This window comes from Ammospiza caudacuta, chromosome 6 (assembly GCF_027887145.1).
Source record: "Ammospiza caudacuta isolate bAmmCau1 chromosome 6, bAmmCau1.pri, whole genome shotgun sequence".
NCBI classification, from domain to species: Eukaryota; Metazoa; Chordata; class Aves; order Passeriformes; family Passerellidae; genus Ammospiza; species Ammospiza caudacuta.
In genome coordinates, this window is record NC_080598.1 from 32,233,775 (window position 1) to 32,251,079 (window position 17,305).

Consider the following 17,305-nt stretch of genomic DNA (forward strand, 5'->3'; position numbering starts at 1 on the left):
CCCAGTGAGTGTCCTGTGGGTGCATGAGGGTCTTGGACTCTTTCATTAATCCTTGGCTATTCCTGAGCACCTTATTTCTTACTTTCCACTTTCCTAACCATCTCCTGAATTAAATCTTCATATTCATTATGTAGGAAGAAGGACTAGTGCATGTCACTAATTGAGCAGTTTAAAGCTATGATGTTAGAACTTGAGCACAACCTAATGAAAGAAATTATTTAAAATATAATCTTTGATACAAAATAAGCATACTCACCTCAGCTGAAGGTGCAATTGCCTTTTGTAGGTGTACAGCATCCACAGCTGGAAGTTAGGCAAACAACTGGGCAACCTTCTGCTGCCCACAGCAGCTCTCAGAAGCTCATGCCAAAGAGGCTTCTCACATGACCCAGAGAGAACACAGCATTTTCTGTAGAGTTATCACCCTGCAAAGGTCAAAGAACAGTAGTTAATGCTCATTTCTCCTCTGAAACTAAGAGCAATAGTCAAGGCTATACAGATTGGAGACAGGTTTAGGGAAATGTCCTGCTGACACCATTTTATCAAAGTTGCAAGAAAACTTAAGCTGTCCAGTTTTTCGGAAGCTATCTTTGACATCTGGTCCCTAAAGAAATGAAACATTCAAGATTAACTAGATTCACTAATTACATAGTAAATAACTACAATGGACAATAAAAATATCTCTTCCTACAGAGAAAAATAAGCATCACAGACATGAACAGACTTCCTTCTATATTGTTTTTCATAAAAAATCTGCCCTTGAGGTGAACCTGCTTCAACACCACACTGACACCCTTCCTGCAGGCAGAGGTAGGAAAAACAGAGACGTCCTTTGTATCTGGGAAGATGGGTTGCCCCCAGTGCTCCCCTCAACCCATCAGCAGGGGGGTTTCTGCCTCAGACCTGCAGTTTGCTTCCCACCAAGGGAAAACAATCTTTGCCATGTATTGTCACAGTGGCCACTGCTACAGGTTCCTTGGGGAAACAAAAAATCTATCACAGCAGCCAGAAATCCATGGCAACCTGGGCTTGCCTACCATGCACATAACCATTCTCCAGAGCTCTCTGTCTGGAATAACTTAAAATCCTCAGGGTAGTATCACCACTGGAAGGATGGGGTAAGGCCCTTCCCACTCACCAAGGCCCTTAGATATTTCCCAGTGCTGGTGGAAAGCCTTGCTCAAGAAATTCAGAGGGAGATTCAGTGTACTGATATGATAGAAATGTTGGTCTAAATGACTGAAGCATCTCATGCTCTTGGGAGCAGCATTTCTTTCTACAGAGTTTCCTAAACTGCTCAGGGTATAAACAATGCCTACCTGCCCAGCAAACTCAAATTTAAAATAATCTGACAGAGAAGAGGCATCAGAGCAAGCTTCTTTTTCACTGCTGGCCAACAGAGGCATGCTCTGGCTGACATGGATGAGACCACCCTGGGTCTCCAGCTGGGACAAAGCCCTCAGTCACAGCTGGAACAAGTCATGCCAGGTCATGATTGTCTCTGCAGAAGCTCTCCTTGCTCCATTCCCACTCCAGCATAGTGCCCACATGTGGGCAGGGCTGTGGTGGGCAAAGTGCTACAAAATCACCCAGAAATTAGCAAATTGATTAGCCAAGCACATAACAGTACAGTTCCCACTGTTTTCACAAATCTTACCTGAGCAAAATGTGGGCATCAGAGGTCAAAGACATGTCTTGTATTGTGGGCCAACAGTGTGAAACCTGACATAATCAAGCACCACTGCTCCTGTTGGGCACATCTGCTGAAACAGGGCCTTTAGGCAGCCACTAGACTAAGTTCAAGTTATGTTAAATTCTGTAAAAACACAGGAGAGATGATGATCCCAGCTGCAAACTAAGAAATCAGACTTCAACCCCCCCCCCCCCCCCCACTGAAAGGGGCGCATAAACCATTTTTTAAATATCAGAGGAATTTATGAAGCTGCATTATAAAAGCATGAAGTGCTAACTCCTTAAAAAAAAAAAATCCTCAACACAGTTCATTTTGAGCTCCAACAGGAAGTCTGCAAAGTCGTATACATTTTCTCATTCTTTTTTTAAACACTTCCTTCAATGCCTCCGGCTTGCTAAGCGTCGCTTGATGCCTGCTGCATTAGACCGTACCTGTGAATTTGGAATATCTTACTCGGTCAAGGCGATCTAAGCAATCGTTGGGCGGTGTGTTTTGGGCGGTGAGCTCTGCTCTCCGGGCATGCGATCACTGCCCTCCAGCGGCACCGGCCGGGCAGGACCCGCCGCGGCAGCCGAGCCAGGTCAGGGCCAGCGCTGCGCCCGCCCGGCTGCTGCAGCGCCCCTGAGCCCTCAGTGCCCTCCCGCGGGCCAGCCCTGCTCCCGCCCGGCTGCTGCAGCGCCCCTGAGCCCTCAGTGCCCTCCCGCGGGCCAGCCCTGCTCCCGCCCGGCTGCTGCAGCGCCCCTGAGCCCTCAGTGCCCTCCCGCGGGCCCGGCTGCTGCAGCGCCCCTCAGCTCGCACTGAAAGGCGGACAGCACTGTAAGGGCAGCTGGGAGTTTGCCTTTCAGGAGCTGAGCCCTTCCAGGGAGCGGCCGAAGCACGGAAAGGGCGCGCTTTGCCCAGGGGTTAAACAGCCGGCTCCTGCAAGGCGAGCGCGTCCTCTAAGGCAAGGCGGGTCCTTGGGCCCCAGGTGCGACTCCCGGGCCCGCTGCCCGGCAGTGGGAGCGCACTCCTTCCTCCAGCCTTCCCTCAGCCATCCTGCCACCCAGGCCCTGCCGCCGGGAGCAGCGGCTTTACAGCTGAGATGCAGCTCTTTGGCCACACTTCAATGCAAACTCCCAGCTCTGGTGCCCACGTCAAATAACTAGATGCACAAGCATGAACCAAGGTGAAATAACGATCCTAATTTCTTCAACCAGTCTCTTCCTTGGCTCCTGTGGTGTTTCCTCCATTAACTACCAGGAACCAGTAGGAATGCTTGAACAACTAACAGGCATTTTTAAAATTATTAGAGTCATTTAAACATTATTCTACAGTCCTAGAAAAGGTGAGAATATTAGAACATTGTCATTTTAAAAACCTGAGCTAGGTTTTAAAAGAGTTTAAAACCTAGCTCAGGTTTAGGGGAAGAGCAGGTGCTGCTGAGGCAGTAGCACTTTATAAGCACTTTATTGCTTGGCTTGACTCATTCTTTCTTACAAAATTCAGCACACAGCTGAAAGACAAACATGGTGAAAACCAAGCATTTCTTTAGGAAGATTGCTGGGGATTCACAGGGGAAAAACTCTTTAAGTGAGGGATAAAGAATTGCTGTGGGCTTTGCTCCTGCACTTTATCTTAATTTGTATGGATCTTGCCCATGTACTACTTGGGCAGCCCTTGCTTGTGCCTGGTAGTCTTGCAGATGCCTACAGAAAATCAAACTGCACACAGTGCTGCAGGGCTCCTCGCCCCACCTGCTCATCCAGAGCCCAGCAGTGAGCCAAGGCACAACTGTGCCACCACAGTGACACAGGGGCCTCAAGGCACCATCTGTGACTTACTGAAGGGCCCCTTGTCCCCAAGAAGGGCAGTGTGGTGCTCACAAGGGTGTAGGAGAAGCCATGGGCATGGATGTGCAGAGCCACTGAGAGCCACAGGTACTGCTCCTTCCCATGGGGATGACTGTGCTGACCTCCTGAGCTGTTGTTGGTGCTTTTCTGGCCTGGCTGCCAGCCTGGAAAACAAAGTTCCCAACCAAAGCAAGAGCAAGTGGGGAGGAACACAGAGCCCTGACATTCCTGCCTGCCTCCAGCAATGTTTCCAGAGCAATAGGGCTGCAGAGGCCGAGCCTGCTGAACTCCCAGATGAATAGAAGCAATGGACATGCTACTGCAGCATCATAATGCCCTTCAGCAAAGGAATTAGAGCTCAGCCATAGTGCAGCAAATCTCCCCAGTTAAAATCCCTTCCTCAGTCCTGGTAGTACAACTATCAAAGAACAGCAACTTCCCTCTCTGTGAGGCTCTTTTAGACCCAGGCTTTATACCCTGCAAGCAGAAGATGGGATTTTACCAAGAGGGATTTTCTTGAAGCTGGAGGACTGAAGAGTACTACAGCTCACCAAGCCCAGCCAGGAAAGGATGGAGCAGCGGGTGATCTGCCAAAGCTTCCTACAGCTGCATCCACTGGCACTAAGGTAACAGCATCCATTTTGCTCTGGTTTAACATGCTCAGCTCTGTTTCTAGAGTCACTCCCTTGACCTAGGGGATGACTAATCTGAGGGCAATAACTGCCTTAGATGAAGGCAAAACCTGCTGAGGGATCAGGAAGTATGACACCTGAGGGCATGGCAGGTGTAGGGAAGCCCATCCCGTATTACAGCCAGGGACAGGGAGCAGTGGCAGGATGAGCAGCAGTCACCCTTGCAGAAGCTGGAGGATCAGCCACCTTTCCAGTCCCTCTTTGTGCCCCAGCACCAGCTGCCAGGCCCTGCTTCCCTGCACACCACAGCACTGAGTGTGTGTCATGCCGTGCAGCCTTGAAAACACAGGGCAGGTGCCAATCTGGACTGGGGAACAGCTGCCTCTTTGGCTTTGCTTGGACAGTCTGTGTGATGTCTGCAGCCCCAGCTGGATCACAGTGCAGAACACCCCAGGCCCTGAATGCAGCACTGCTGTGCCCATGGGCCTCAGCCTTGCACTGCAGAGGTCAGTTGAGGTACCTACCAGCAGGACTTTCCCTCAGCACCAAGGAGGGAATAATATTTTCAAAGTTGGTAAGGCTTGGAGAATTAATTCCTATATGCAACTAAAATATTTCTAAACAGTGGCAGATTTAACACATCAGGAAAAGAGATCTGAAGGCCCCTAAGAGTTTACTAGAGAAATTACTCATCTGCATAGTAATATCTTCCTAGACTTCACTATCAAAAGCTTTATTTATGGCCAGAAGAATAAGTATTTTATAATCTCATTAAAAACAAAGTACCCTGGATGCATCATGTTTTCAAGTATTGGCCTCAGCAGTATCTTGTGAATGAGAGGAGCTCTGGTTCCTTTTCCTTTGTATGAAGTGCCCATCTTTACCTGTCTTCTCTACCCACCTTGAGCTCTCTTCCTCTTACTCTCACCAGCTGTCTCATTGTGAGGGTAGATGCTGGAGGAAGTGGAGGACCAGAGCAGAAGATAAACAAACTGCACAGTATATTTCCAAAATGAATGGGGTTCACAGCTGATTGCTCTAAATGCAGATTTCTGTTTCAACAGGTGCTGAAGGCTAAGAGTGGTGTCCTGAAAGAGAGCTCATGTTTTGCTTCCATTAATTTAATGTTATTTGGACTTTTGAATCAATTCTTCCCTCACCTTCCCAGCCACTTACAGAAGAAGGGACCTCCTAACCCCTCAGCAGGATGAACAAGACCAAGGGAGCTTTTGATAGCCCAGAACTTTGGAGCCCAGGTTGCATGCAGAGCAGCACCTCCCTGACCAGTCTGGCACCACCCTTTGCATTTGGACAGCAGGCTATGGACACAGCCCTGAATGTAATCCTTATCGTGGTCCTCCTGGTCATCATGGTGTCTCTGGGATGTACAATGGAGATAGCCAAGATCACAACTCACCTCAGGAGACCTAAAGGTGTGGCAATAGCCATATTGGCTCAGTACAGCATCATGCCCTTGACAGCATTCATATTGGGCAAGCTCTTCCAGCTGGGAACCCCAGAATCCCTGGCCATCCTCCTCTGTGACCCAGGGGGAAACCTCTCCAACATCTTTAGCCTGGCACTGAGAGGGGACATGAACCTCAGGTAAGGAAAGCTATGTACATGTCCATTGTCCAGGCTAATCTAGTTATATGGCTGGTTCAGAAACTAATTTAATCAACATTAGGAGGCCCTGAGAAGCTGGACAAAGACTGAAATGCTAAATCCAAAACATTTTTAAAGCACCCATATTGCTCAAAAAGTTCATTTGTCCCTGTTTTACAATGGCACTTTGTACCTTTCTCTGAATCATTGGCATGCTGTTGTTGATAACATGGGTGCAGGAACACGTTTTCATCTCCATGTAGCAGTACATATAGCATATATATATATGCTGTGTCAGAACTGCACACATGCAGTTCTGTGTGCACTGATCACGCTGCCTGAAGAGGCTGCATCAGTGAGAAATGTTGAACTAGCAGAACACCACTCTCCAACAAACCCTAGTGATAAGCAAGATACAGCACAAAAATACAAAGTATTACTTTTTCTCTCAGTAGTGAATTTCTGAAATGTGAACTGTACCCTTGTCATGGGTATGTATGTACCCTTTCTCAGCATGAAACTTGAGTCATCTTCTCCCTTCTCCATTCGTATCACATCCTTCTACAATCTGACAGTGATGTTGTGGAGATCTCAGAGACAAGTTGGGAAAAAGCAAGGTAAAGTCTTCTATTAAAATCATCTGTCCAGGCAAGTAATCAGATTAGCATATTCCATTTTTAAAAAGAGTTGTTCTTCCACTGAGGGGTCGTTTCTTCATCTCAGTGTTGTAATGACCGCATGCTCCATGGTCCTGGCAATTGGATTAATGCCACTGCTTCTGTACCTGTACTTGGGAGGACTGTCTGAGGGTGACTTGGAGGGCAAGGTACCTTACAAAGGAATAATCACCTCCCTGGTGCTGACGCTAATCCCCTGTGCCACTCGCATCATCTTGAATGAGAAGAAACCACAGTACACTGGCTTTATCACCAAGGTAAGTATCCTGTGCCAATCAAGGCCCTTGAGGAAGTTCTCAAAAATAGAATCACAGACATATTAACTTCTCTAAGACATGACACAAATCAATGAAAGGGTTGAGGATAGAGCTCAAGACAAGCACTTCACCACTTTAATTGTTAAAAAAGTTGCCCAAGAAGAAGTAATCCATCTTTTCCAGGCAAACACTTTGTAGCCAACTTCCTACATTCCCCTTTTGCTTCAGTTTTAACTTTGGAAGTTTTTTGCTACATCAGCACTAATGAACATCACAGGCACTGCCCTCAACTACTTCTGCTACGAAAGCAGAACCCAGATAAAAACCAACCAACCAAACAATAGCCGCCCCAAAACAGATTAAAACCAATCCACTGTTCTCTAGCACGAGGCAAAAATCAAATCACAAAATTGCTGCTTAATTTGTTGAGATACCTATCCAACAGAAGCCACTGTATCACCAAGTGCCCACTTAGGGCCTGGAATCACATCCCTGCCTCCTTTATACATCAGGCATTTAAACAGCAAAACAGAAATCCAGACAACCAGATACACCATTGTCTAACTCAAGAACTCTGCTAGGCTCTAACTGTGAGTGAAGTGGTTTCCTCAGCACCTGCTTGGGGTAGACTAAAGCCACAAAGGGATCTGGACAGAGACAAGTAGCAATGCCTGAGAAACAAGCAGCTTGTGCAGAGAGAGCAGACATTTTGCACATAGACTAGAAAGGTATTTGGTTATTTAAGGTCTCTCTTGGTACTAGCCCAGGATGGTCTCTTGTTGACTACTGATAACAAGTATGTAAATGAAAGGCACTTATGCCCTCTGTGTACTTCACGTGATGGACAGAGAACTGGGTACAGCGGCTTCTAACAGCTGAGGCAAATTTTGCTGGGGATTTCTCTCTTGTCAATCACTTTTACTTTAGGCAGGGATGGTTATGCTTCTACTGTCATCTGCTGCTGTAATTGCTCTGTCTGTGGCCAATATGGGAAGCTGTATCATGGTTGTCTTGTCACCACCTCTCCTGGGAACTTCTGCCTTAATGCCCCTTACTGGATTCCTGCTGGGCTATGCTGTCTCTGCAGCCTTCAAGCTTGATGACCGGTATGTTCTTCCACACCTCCCTCCCCTCTCTCTCTCATCAGGAACAGAGAGATTTGGCAGCTCTGCTTTGTGGAGCAATGGTGAAAATGTGAATTTTAGGAATATACTTCAGTAGAACACTGACCCCATTCACCCAAAATAGGATCTAGGAATACAACCAGACAGTACAAGCTGGTCCCAAGCCAGTGACTCCACAGCTTGAGTGGGAAGAGAAATTACTTTAACCTCTGCTTGGCTTAGCTGAGAGGGGAGGAATAGCTAAGCAGGTGTCTTTGGCATAGGCACCTGATCACCATGGAAGGTTCACTGAACAAGTAGATGGATGGTTTTGGCTTAAGGCCACAAGTGACCTGCTAAACATATTACCACCCTGTGCTCTTGGTAACGAAGCTGGGGGAAAAAATTAGTTCCAAGAAAAAACCCAAATGCAAAACAACTGAGAAATACCAACAGAGCTCAAACCCCAAGTGACACAATTATTCCCCAGCTGTTACTACCTCAGATCAGTCAGTGCATTCTCTGCTCCAGCCCCAGGAATTTAGAATGAAAACCTGACATATAAAACCTGCTCCTCCTTGTCCTACATAAACCAGGAATCCTCCTAGACTTTAAACCTTCATATGTTGGACTCTTACCACTTCAGATTACTTCTCTGCAGGAAGCTGCAGAGTCCAGAGCAGGACACAAGGCCTCCCACGCCATTACGAACAAAGTTCACATTTGTAACATGATCTGTGTCTGCCCATTGCCAATGGAGCAGGAGGCAAAACCTTCTGGGACTGCAGTGCTGTTCCTGACAGAGCAGCTTTTAGCCACAGGAAGTGCACCAGCAAGGTAGGCAGGGCTCTGTTTCAGTTGCTTGGAAGCAATTTAAATCTGTAATCTATTTTACTCCCTCAGGTGCAGACGGACAGTGTGCATGGAAACTGGCTGCCAGAACGTACAGCTTGGCTTAGCTATCCTCAAGGTTGCCTTTGCCCCAGAGATCATTGGCCCCCTGTACTTCTTCCCACTGCTCTACTTGCTGTTCCAGCTTGGAGAAAGATTTCTGCTCATCCTGGTCTTTCGGATCCATGACAGAATAAAGCAAGCCAATGGCAAGTACAGCTTTGCTCCTTTAGTTCTTATACTTTCCATGCTAAGCCATACATGCTTACAATGCAACAACCAATGCATCACTGCTTTATAAAGGCAGAATCCAGTTGCTCTTTAACTAGAGATTACATACCCAGCACATTAAATTCAAATCAGAGTCAAAAATTCTGAGGTAACTGAACACCTTAGAAATTCCACTGACTTCTTGCATGAGCAGGATGTTTCACACAGCTACATACTATCAAAACTACCAGTGCTCAGGTTTTCACAGTCTGGTGCTTTAGGCTACAGTGAATACCCTGTGAAAAGTCATGACTGGCACTAAGCACTTGCAAAGAACAGAGGTGTTTGCGTGTGGCTAAAACTACACAAAAACATTACATATTCTTTGATGCAACGAATCCCAGGCTTTGCTTCAAGCTGTTAAGTGATTCCCTGAGAGGACAGAACTGCCAAATACTGCAGCCAAAGGAACAAAACATTTGGATCTTTTGCTAGAAAAGTACATTAAAAATACATAAAGAGATTGAAACTTCATTTTAAAATATATACAATATTGGTACAGATGTGAAATAGACTCATCTCCAACTCCAGGAGGTCCCTAATTCCAAGCTCAGGTGACTGCACAGATGGGTGAATGAGATCCTCCACCCACCATCCCTCTGATGCTGCCAGTACTTTTCTCCACTGCCTTGAGAGAGATGCAGTGGAGTAGCTGCTACAGAGCTGCTTCAGCATCACTTCACCACATCTTACAGCTATGCTGGAGGGCAACTTAATGGGGGGGAAAACACACTCACTTGGATCCTTGGGTGTGTTCAGAGCAAAGCAGTTGATACTGGAAACAGACATGCAGGTGCTGGCAAGACTGTAACAAAAAAGTGGTATTCCAGCCTCTGGGTCATAATTGACTGGAAGCAAAATGGCTTCAGTCTTTCAGCAGGAATCATAAGTTCCTTCCTCTTTTTTTAAATTACCCAGTATTTCCAGTTGTAGTTAACACAATCTTTCCCTAACCTGGTTTCAGAATTGCCTATTGTCACATTTTTCTCTTCAGATGCAGCAAAAATTATCTGTGCAGGTGTGGACACATTTAGAGTTCAAGAAATGAAATCAGTGTTAAGACATTGCAGAAACAGTGGAAAATCAGGAAAACAATATATGGATTCTGCAGCAGTTGCTCTCACAACCCTCCAAGCTCCACCTTCTGCAGCCAGCTCATAGGTCTCCAGCTGTTCTGTCAAACCTATCGATACGCTCACTTCACAGCAGCCACCGAGCCATCTGCACCCACGGTTATTCCCCAGAGACTTTGCTCCAGACTAAGCCTCACTCTGTCAGACCAGAGAGGAGACTTTCAGTGACTTCAAAGTCATTGTGACAACCCTTTAGGACAGCTGAAAAATATGCCCAGTGACTGTCCCAGTTTTACCTGTAAGTAAATCACTGCCTTTCTTAATTTCACTTACCTGTAACTGTCCTGCTGGCACATAATGCAAGCAGATCCTGACAATATCACTGCAGATTAATGTAATTCTTTTTAACAGACCCAGAATGAGTTGTGAAGTTTCTTCATGCAGAAGCCAGTGAGATCAAATGCACAGCCAAGCAAGCTCATGGGCTGTTGGTTTCTCCCATCCTCCAACAGGTACTATGTGGTACCACTGATTCCCCAGAGCAGAGGCCACACAAATCACGATCATGGCTACAAACTGCCTTTGTATGCGGAGTTTGGGCCCAGCAAGCTGTACCTCCAACACCAGATGAACCTTAAACATGCCTTCTTTTGTAGCAGTCACTGAACTCAACACCACACCTGTTCTAGACACCACCTAGGTATGGTCACACTACACACACAGTACCAGAAAAGACTGGCATCAACATCTCCCATGTCCAGACTATGCCTTGTAACCCAAAGGAGTTCATCTTAATTAAGAATAAACTGGTTTGTACCAAGAACCTACAATAAATAAACAGCATCATTTCTTATGCCAGGAATCAACATAAGCCTCCACACTGCAAAGCCTGGGAATTGAACAGGAAGCTCATCATTTCAAGAGCCAGCTCCCTAGGGATAATGCAGGCACCTGCTCATGCTGCTTGCACAGCAAGTGGTGTGGTCTAAAAACACAATTCGGAACAATGATTTATGGAGCAGATAATACTTCACATTTAGCCTGAAAGAAGTCCGTGATCCCTTTCATCCCATGCAAGTGCTTTCAGCCACTTGGGCTCCAGTGGAAGCCAAGTCCCACTTGGACACAGATGCCTATCATCATCCAAGTTAGGATGACCGACTCAAGATCTCTACACAGCTGACCTTCCAACCCTGATGAGTGTGAATGCTATCTTTACCCCTGCACGTTAGAGCCCTCTTACTAGACACCTCTTGGGATGAACATCTGCACCACTAAGGCTCTGAGAATGAAGCCTCCCATTCCCCAAAGCTGAGTGGTAACAACCCAGTTAACTGTGGATCCTACCCCCTTCCCAGGCCTGCTCTCAGGAGTGCCTGAGTGCCACCTCAACAGACAGACCCACGCAGTACAAGAGCTCCTCCTCCTTCCTGAGCCTGGTACCTGAGAACTCTGCAGCAGCAGGGAGAAAAGGCAGCAGGGCTGCAGAGGCCAAACACCCAACCTCCTGGCTCCCAGAGGAACCACCTTGCACTTCCCACGATCTATCCAAATCTGAGCCTAGGCTACAATGATCTTTTTAAAGGTTTCTACAGATTACTAGAATAGCTTTGTAAAGCACTTTATAAGAAAACACATTATTTAAAAAAACAAATTCTTAAGTTCTTGTGGGGAAGGGCTTGAGAAATACAAGGACTGCAGAGAACTGCTGCAACTGGAAGGCACAAACACTAAAACATAAACCCTCATGGTACTACTACTGCATTACTCCCACCCACCGACTTAAAAATCCCTCTTCCCCCAGAATGAGAACTAATGCTCACAAAAATGGTTTATGGACACTTCAGTGTTCTCATACAAACATGCACAAATACACTAAGGAAGAATGCTGACTACATGTCTTTAACACTCCACACTTATTATCCCAAGTCATTAAAAGCTAAATGACTCATCCACTCCACTTTTTGCTATGAACTATGACAGTCTGATTATCCATGTTCTTATTTCAGAACACAGAGACAACCAAGAACATCACACAATGTATTTAGAAGGATGCTAATTCTCATCCCTGTCCAAAACAGTTATCACTTTGGCACAGCTCCACTTTTAGGAAACATTTTAACACAGTCACAACCACTTTATTAACAACAAGAAACAAACTAGAAGCAGAAATGTTTCTTTATACTTTATTTGAACTATTCATTCTTAGGTATCAAGAAATAAGAGTGCTTTTTAGAATATTATTACCACAGGGCAGTGAAATGGGCATTTTCTTAGTGTAGTGCAAGTCTTATTAAATGAAAATATTTTAAAATAAAGTTTTATTACCAGTACCGATCAGCACTTAATCTGCTGACCTATAGCTGAAACAATGTCTCAAAAGCACAAAAAAATACCCTCTGAAATAAAGCTTTATGTACAGCACATATAGAGCTCTCTTAGAAGTCTAAAACTATTAGTCTGAGACATCAATGCTTTCAGTTGCTATTCACAGTTGAATATACTGAGAATTAAGTGTTCCGATGACTTTAGAGTACAAAAGAATTTGTCTGGTTTAGTTATAAAGAGCTCTGCCAATATACACAAACTATACACTTCAGACATTCACAAAAAATGTGAGCAAGAAAAGGGTTATCAAAAACATTTAATACAATTAGTCAATAACCCTTCCCACCATGGTCCACATCTACAAAGTTCCCCTTTCCCTCCCCTCTCCCCATCCAAACCCTTTCCCACAGAAAGTCACATACTTACCACAAGTTTTAGCAAGTATGGTTTAAAAAAGGGCCCTCAGGGCAAGTTATTTATAGTTCAGTTGCCACTATCAACAGATCTGGACCTCGATCTAGACCTCTGCCGGTCTACGGATGACGGAGATTTGGATCTGCTGGAAGAAGCCCGTTTCTGGCTCTTGCTGGGCAGTGGAGATCTGCTGACTGACCGCGACTTGCTGCGGCTCCTGCTGCGTGACCGGCTGTAGGACTTGCGGCTGCGGGAACGAGAGCGGCTGCGCGAGCCAGAGGAGCTCCTGCTGCGTGACCGTGACCTGCTCCGGGACCTACTGAGGAGCCAACAGAGAGCGCCGCTCAGTGCCAGCCACGGAACTCCACGGCCCCAGCCACGCACTCCACAGCCCTCCAGCTTGGCTGCCTGCCCACTGACTCCAAAGGTCCTCACTGAATGTTTAAGCATTATTAAGAGTAGAAATCCATACCTGTGCCTTTTGCTGCCTTCAATTAGTTTGATTTTCCTTCCATTAATTTCTTTACCAGAAAGCTTTTCAATAGCATTCTTTAAATCACTGTAAGAGGCAAATTCAACCACCCTATGGAAAAAAAAAAAAAAAAAAAACCACAAACAAAGCTCACTATTACAGGTTGTAGTTACCAATAAAAGGAAAATTTACAGTGGGAAAAAACCAACCAAACAAAACCCCAAAACCTACACTGCTCAGTGTAATTATCCTTTGTCATCACTGAAGCATGAAAAATTCCCCTCCCCAAACATTTCCTATGTACATTTTCAAAGGGTAGCTAAATTAAGCCATGAACAGCTGCTGACACTGAAAGTAGCCAGCTTCCCTCCCCAAACATTACACATACAGGTTAATCTACAGCTTTCAAGAGATCACTTGACAGGCTTACCCTTCATTTAACTTAGGTCTGTGTGCATCTGCAAAGGTTACTTCCCCGGCTTGCCTCATGAAGTCTTTGAGATCCTAACATAAGACCACTTTTGTTACGCAAAGAAGTGAAATGAACATTTACTTATACAAAAGTAGCTTAAAGCAAACAAAAGAAACTTATGACTACTGAAAGAGAAGTTGTTAGATAAATCACAAACATGGCAACTGCCACACTTGTAATCAAAACTGCATTATCTGTATCATGATCTGTATCAGGGCACGAAATAAATGAGAAAAGCATATTGCTTTAAGCAAAATGCTAATAAAAGGGTCTTAACATTAAGGTAAGTATTAGTCTAAAATGATTTTATAGTTTAAGTAGCAAAGAGAAAGAAAGAGAGAGAAAAAAGAAATAAAAAGCACATTTTTATATCAACTGAATTGACTTTGAAATGCTACCCATATATTTTTTGGACTATTTCAGTCTCCATTTACATTACAAGTCTTATATGAATACAAAATTACATTTACATAACACCAATTATTTTGTGCCCCATATGTCATTAAAAATATAGTTTACTTTACCTTTATAAACATTTCCCTAGGCTAGCCAAGCAGCAAACTGCATTAAGCGACCGGAGATACCGTCATGACATATGCCCGACTGGCTCTTCGCCACCCACTTGCCGAACACTACCCAGTCGATGGAAGCCATTAATCGCACTGCCCTCCCTATCAGGAGACTATGGATGGATCCATTCTCTATGCTTGATGGCACCAAGGACCACTTTACTGCGATCAGGATTCCAACGACCACCTAATTTCCAATCTTTCAACTCTTTTCGACCAGGACCTCGTTATTCGGAAGCGTTACAGGAAGAACAGCTCTCAACTTAGGAATCAGATCTCGTTAACGCTCTGGGACCGCTGCAATGTGGCACTTTAAGGAGTGCATCGATTACGTCTAGACCGGCAAACACAGATCTAGAGGTGGCCAAGTGACATTGTAGGAGCTGACTGGAAAGTCAACCAGGCCCGACCAAGAGTGACCAACACAGAACGATTAGGATAACCCACAGGCACTCCTCGTCATAAGGCCAACGACACAGATAGGCTGGCAAATAAAGGGTTTAATATGTGGTTAAAATGGATTTTAAAAACAAGAAAAAAATAAATATATATCCTCAAACATATAAATGTATTATTATTATGAATTAACGTTAACTAGCTTTCATTTAAAATATTTAAGTTACATTACTAAAAATCATATTAATCACATAAACATTTTAATAAATTAGGTTTTAATTTAATTAATTGTTTTCCAAAATAATTACATTACGTTACATACCCATTAAATGAAGTCAAAATAGATAATCATGTTTCAACAAACCTGCCAGCTGACACGGGAAGACAAATTTTCCACTATGAGACGATTTTCTGTTCTCAGAGGTGGGGCGTTTCTGTTTTGAAACAAACAATTCTGAGTTCTATCAGTAAATACAATATAACCATGTTAATATTAACGAGTGCTGTAAGAGCTAGTATCAGCATATCATCATTAGTACTATAACCTAAGCTATGTAATGGCCCGAGCAATCTAGGGCAGGCATTAAGTACTTAAGGGAGGAAGTGTAAGGATGACAGGCATATCTGAGAAGTTCTGTAATCTTCACTATCCTGCTGCCACAACAAATGACTTCAAAGGCAAATAACACCTTTTAATCGCTCACTGCAGCTCACATTCTCTGGGCTGAGCCCAAACCATTCTTTTTTTAAGCTGCACTGGGTCAAAGCTGCACTTACCTCCTGTCACTGCGCGGGCGGCGGCTACTGAACCGGTCAGAGTACCTCCCTCTGCCTCTGCCCCTCGAGCGTGCTCTGGCATGCTCAATGGTCACCCTGTGAAGAGAAACACATAACAAAACACGTGTTTTTATATATTTCTTCTTTGATACACAGTTGTAATTCTCAGGACAAAGACAAAGCAAACAAAACCAAAATAGTTTGACCAATACTGATAACACAATTCAAAGTGAAATTTACTTTTACAAATTGACTTATACAACCCTTATCCCCCCCCAAGGTTGTATAGCCATGAAATAAGGCACCTCACCTTTCACTGCAAAGTTCTTTTCCATCCAATTCATAAACAGCATCATCTGCATCCCTCGGATCCTCAAACTCCTGCACAACCAAGACAATAAAACCAAGCAATTACATTCCAATGAAAGAGCAGATGTTGATTTGCTACGTGGCGTGCCTTGGTGAGCACGTTCATGATTTTCTTTCGAAAGACCTTCATAAACCTCAAACGCGAGCGAGCACCAAGGGAGTGGGGAAGGGAGAGAGGGCGCACTCACCACGAAGCCGAAGCCCCTCTTCAGGTCGATGTCGCGGATGCGGCCGTACCCCTTGAAAAACCTCTCCACATCCTTCTCCCTGGCGGCCGGGTTCAGCCTCCCGATGAAGACGCGGCAGCCGCTCATGGCTGTGTTTGCGCGGCCCTGCTGCGGGGACAGGCGCGTCAGGCCCGCCGGTGACTCAGCACCGCCCGCTGCCGCACTGCGCCAGCCGGCCCCGCCCCCGACAAGGGCCAATGGGAATGCGGCGGGCGGACACCGCCTCACCCCCGCCCAATAGGAGCCGGCGCTGGGCCTCCGGCCCCGCCCAGCTGCCTCTCCGCCCAGCTGGCCCCGCCCGCCCAGCTGAAGAAGAAAAGCAAACGCCATCGCTCTACCACAAAATGGCGGCTGTGCCGCACCCGCCTTCGGCACAGACCCTGCCGCTCCGAGCGGAACGGAGCGGCGACAACGCCGGCCGGGGGTCCGCGGGCCGGCCGGGCACACAGCACAAGCGCCCCGCCCCGCACCGCACACGCCCCGCTTCCCCCGCGCTCCGCTCTGGGGGAAGCACCCGGAGCTTTTACGAACCTGGGCTGTGGGTCTCGGAGCAGGCCGAGCCGGACGGCTGCGCGGTGTGGCGCGGCAGACGATCGGCGGATCGGTCGGGCGGATACGTCCTCTCCGGGCGACAGACGGCTCCGAGTGCTGCGCAACACCGGCGCTGCGCCGCGAAATGGAGGCGGCCCCGCACGTCAGCGCCGCCCCGCGCGGCCATTGGCGGAGGCGGTGACCACGCCCCTTCCCGGGGAATCCAGGTCAGGGCGGGGGGGCCGCGCCGGCGCCCTCAGCCGGAGCCATGTTGGGGCGGCAGCGGGGATAAACAAACAGCCTGGGGCGCCGGGGAGAGCTGTGCTGAGGGGTGAACACAACCATCGGGGCTCTTTTACTCGCCCCGTACACAACAGGCTAAAACCTGTGCCGCCCGCGTGGGCGGGCAAGCCTTGCTTCAGGCGTTTCTGGCTACTGATAAACCAAGAGCGAGGGGAGGAAAATATATAAGGAGCTTCTGATATGCTGAAATCCTCATTTGGAATCAAATGTCTAACGACAAGGGAGAGAGCTGAGCTTTGTCTCCATTTTACATAATTCTGCAGAATTTATCTGTTTGCCTTCTAGGTGGCTGCAGTAAAGGCAGCCCAAGGGGTTTGTCCCAAGGGGTATTTGTCCCAAGGGGTATTTGAAATGAAGAAGACATCTGGAAGTTGAAGGTACACCCACTAGTTTTCCAGTACAGACAGAGGCTGCAAC

The 17,305-nt window shown here is 46.4% G+C and overlaps 2 protein-coding genes across 6 annotated transcripts; one reads left to right on the plus strand and one right to left on the minus strand.

Moving 5' to 3' along the window:
• Nucleotides 1–1,796: 1,796 nt before the first annotated feature.
• On the minus strand, nucleotides 1,797–16,713 carry SRSF5 (serine and arginine rich splicing factor 5). 5 transcript variants are annotated; one of them, XR_009274898.1, is made up of 9 exons: nucleotides 16,586–16,711; nucleotides 16,016–16,159; nucleotides 15,769–15,839; nucleotides 15,459–15,554; nucleotides 15,046–15,115; nucleotides 13,675–13,748; nucleotides 13,245–13,355; nucleotides 12,785–13,091; nucleotides 1,797–1,816 (listed from the first exon to the last, which is right to left on the minus strand). XR_009274898.1 is itself a non-coding variant. In XM_058807972.1 (8 exons), exons 2-8 carry the CDS (start codon nucleotides 16,139–16,141, stop codon nucleotides 12,842–12,844), a joined length of 798 nt encoding a protein of 265 aa, XP_058663955.1. In that variant the 5' UTR covers nucleotides 16,142–16,162; nucleotides 16,586–16,713; the 3' UTR covers nucleotides 12,335–12,841. The 5 variants fall into 5 exon arrangements, 3 of the variants coding, with proteins under 3 accessions (XP_058663955.1, XP_058663956.1, XP_058663954.1); XM_058807972.1 differs by lacking the exon at nucleotides 1,797–1,816 and having other exon boundaries at nucleotides 12,335–13,091; nucleotides 16,016–16,162; nucleotides 16,586–16,713; XM_058807973.1 differs by lacking the exon at nucleotides 1,797–1,816 and having other exon boundaries at nucleotides 12,335–13,088.
• Nucleotides 5,362–10,118, plus strand: SLC10A1 (solute carrier family 10 member 1). Its single transcript, XM_058807970.1, has 5 exons — nucleotides 5,362–5,759; nucleotides 6,447–6,693; nucleotides 7,621–7,799; nucleotides 8,700–8,896; nucleotides 9,952–10,118. Exons 1-5 carry the CDS (start codon nucleotides 5,362–5,364, stop codon nucleotides 10,116–10,118), a joined length of 1,188 nt encoding a protein of 395 aa, XP_058663953.1.
• Nucleotides 16,714–17,305: the final 592 nt, after the last annotated feature.

Excerpts from the sequence above, each read along its gene's own strand:
- SLC10A1 (XM_058807970.1), top strand. The coding sequence starts at position 5,362 with ATGAACAAGACCAAGGGAGCTTTTGATAGCCCAGAACTTTGGAGCCCA. Across the intron at positions 5,760-6,446 it reads AGAGGGGACATGAACCTCAG|TTGTTCTTCCACTGAGGGGT; the intron begins GTAAGGAAAGCT and ends TTTTAAAAAGAG. Across the intron at positions 8,897-9,951 it reads CAGAATAAAGCAAGCCAATG|ATGCAGCAAAAATTATCTGT; the intron begins GCAAGTACAGCT and ends TTTTCTCTTCAG.
- SRSF5 (XM_058807972.1), bottom strand. The coding sequence starts at position 16,141 with ATGAGCGGCTGCCGCGTCTTCATCGGGAGGCTGAACCCGGCCGCCAGG. Across the intron at positions 15,840-16,015 it reads AGAGGGGCTTCGGCTTCGTG|GAGTTTGAGGATCCGAGGGA; the intron begins GTGAGTGCGCCC and ends TTGGTTGTGCAG. Across the intron at positions 13,749-15,045 it reads CTTCCCGTGTCAGCTGGCAG|GATCTCAAAGACTTCATGAG; the intron begins GTTTGTTGAAAC and ends GTCTTATGTTAG.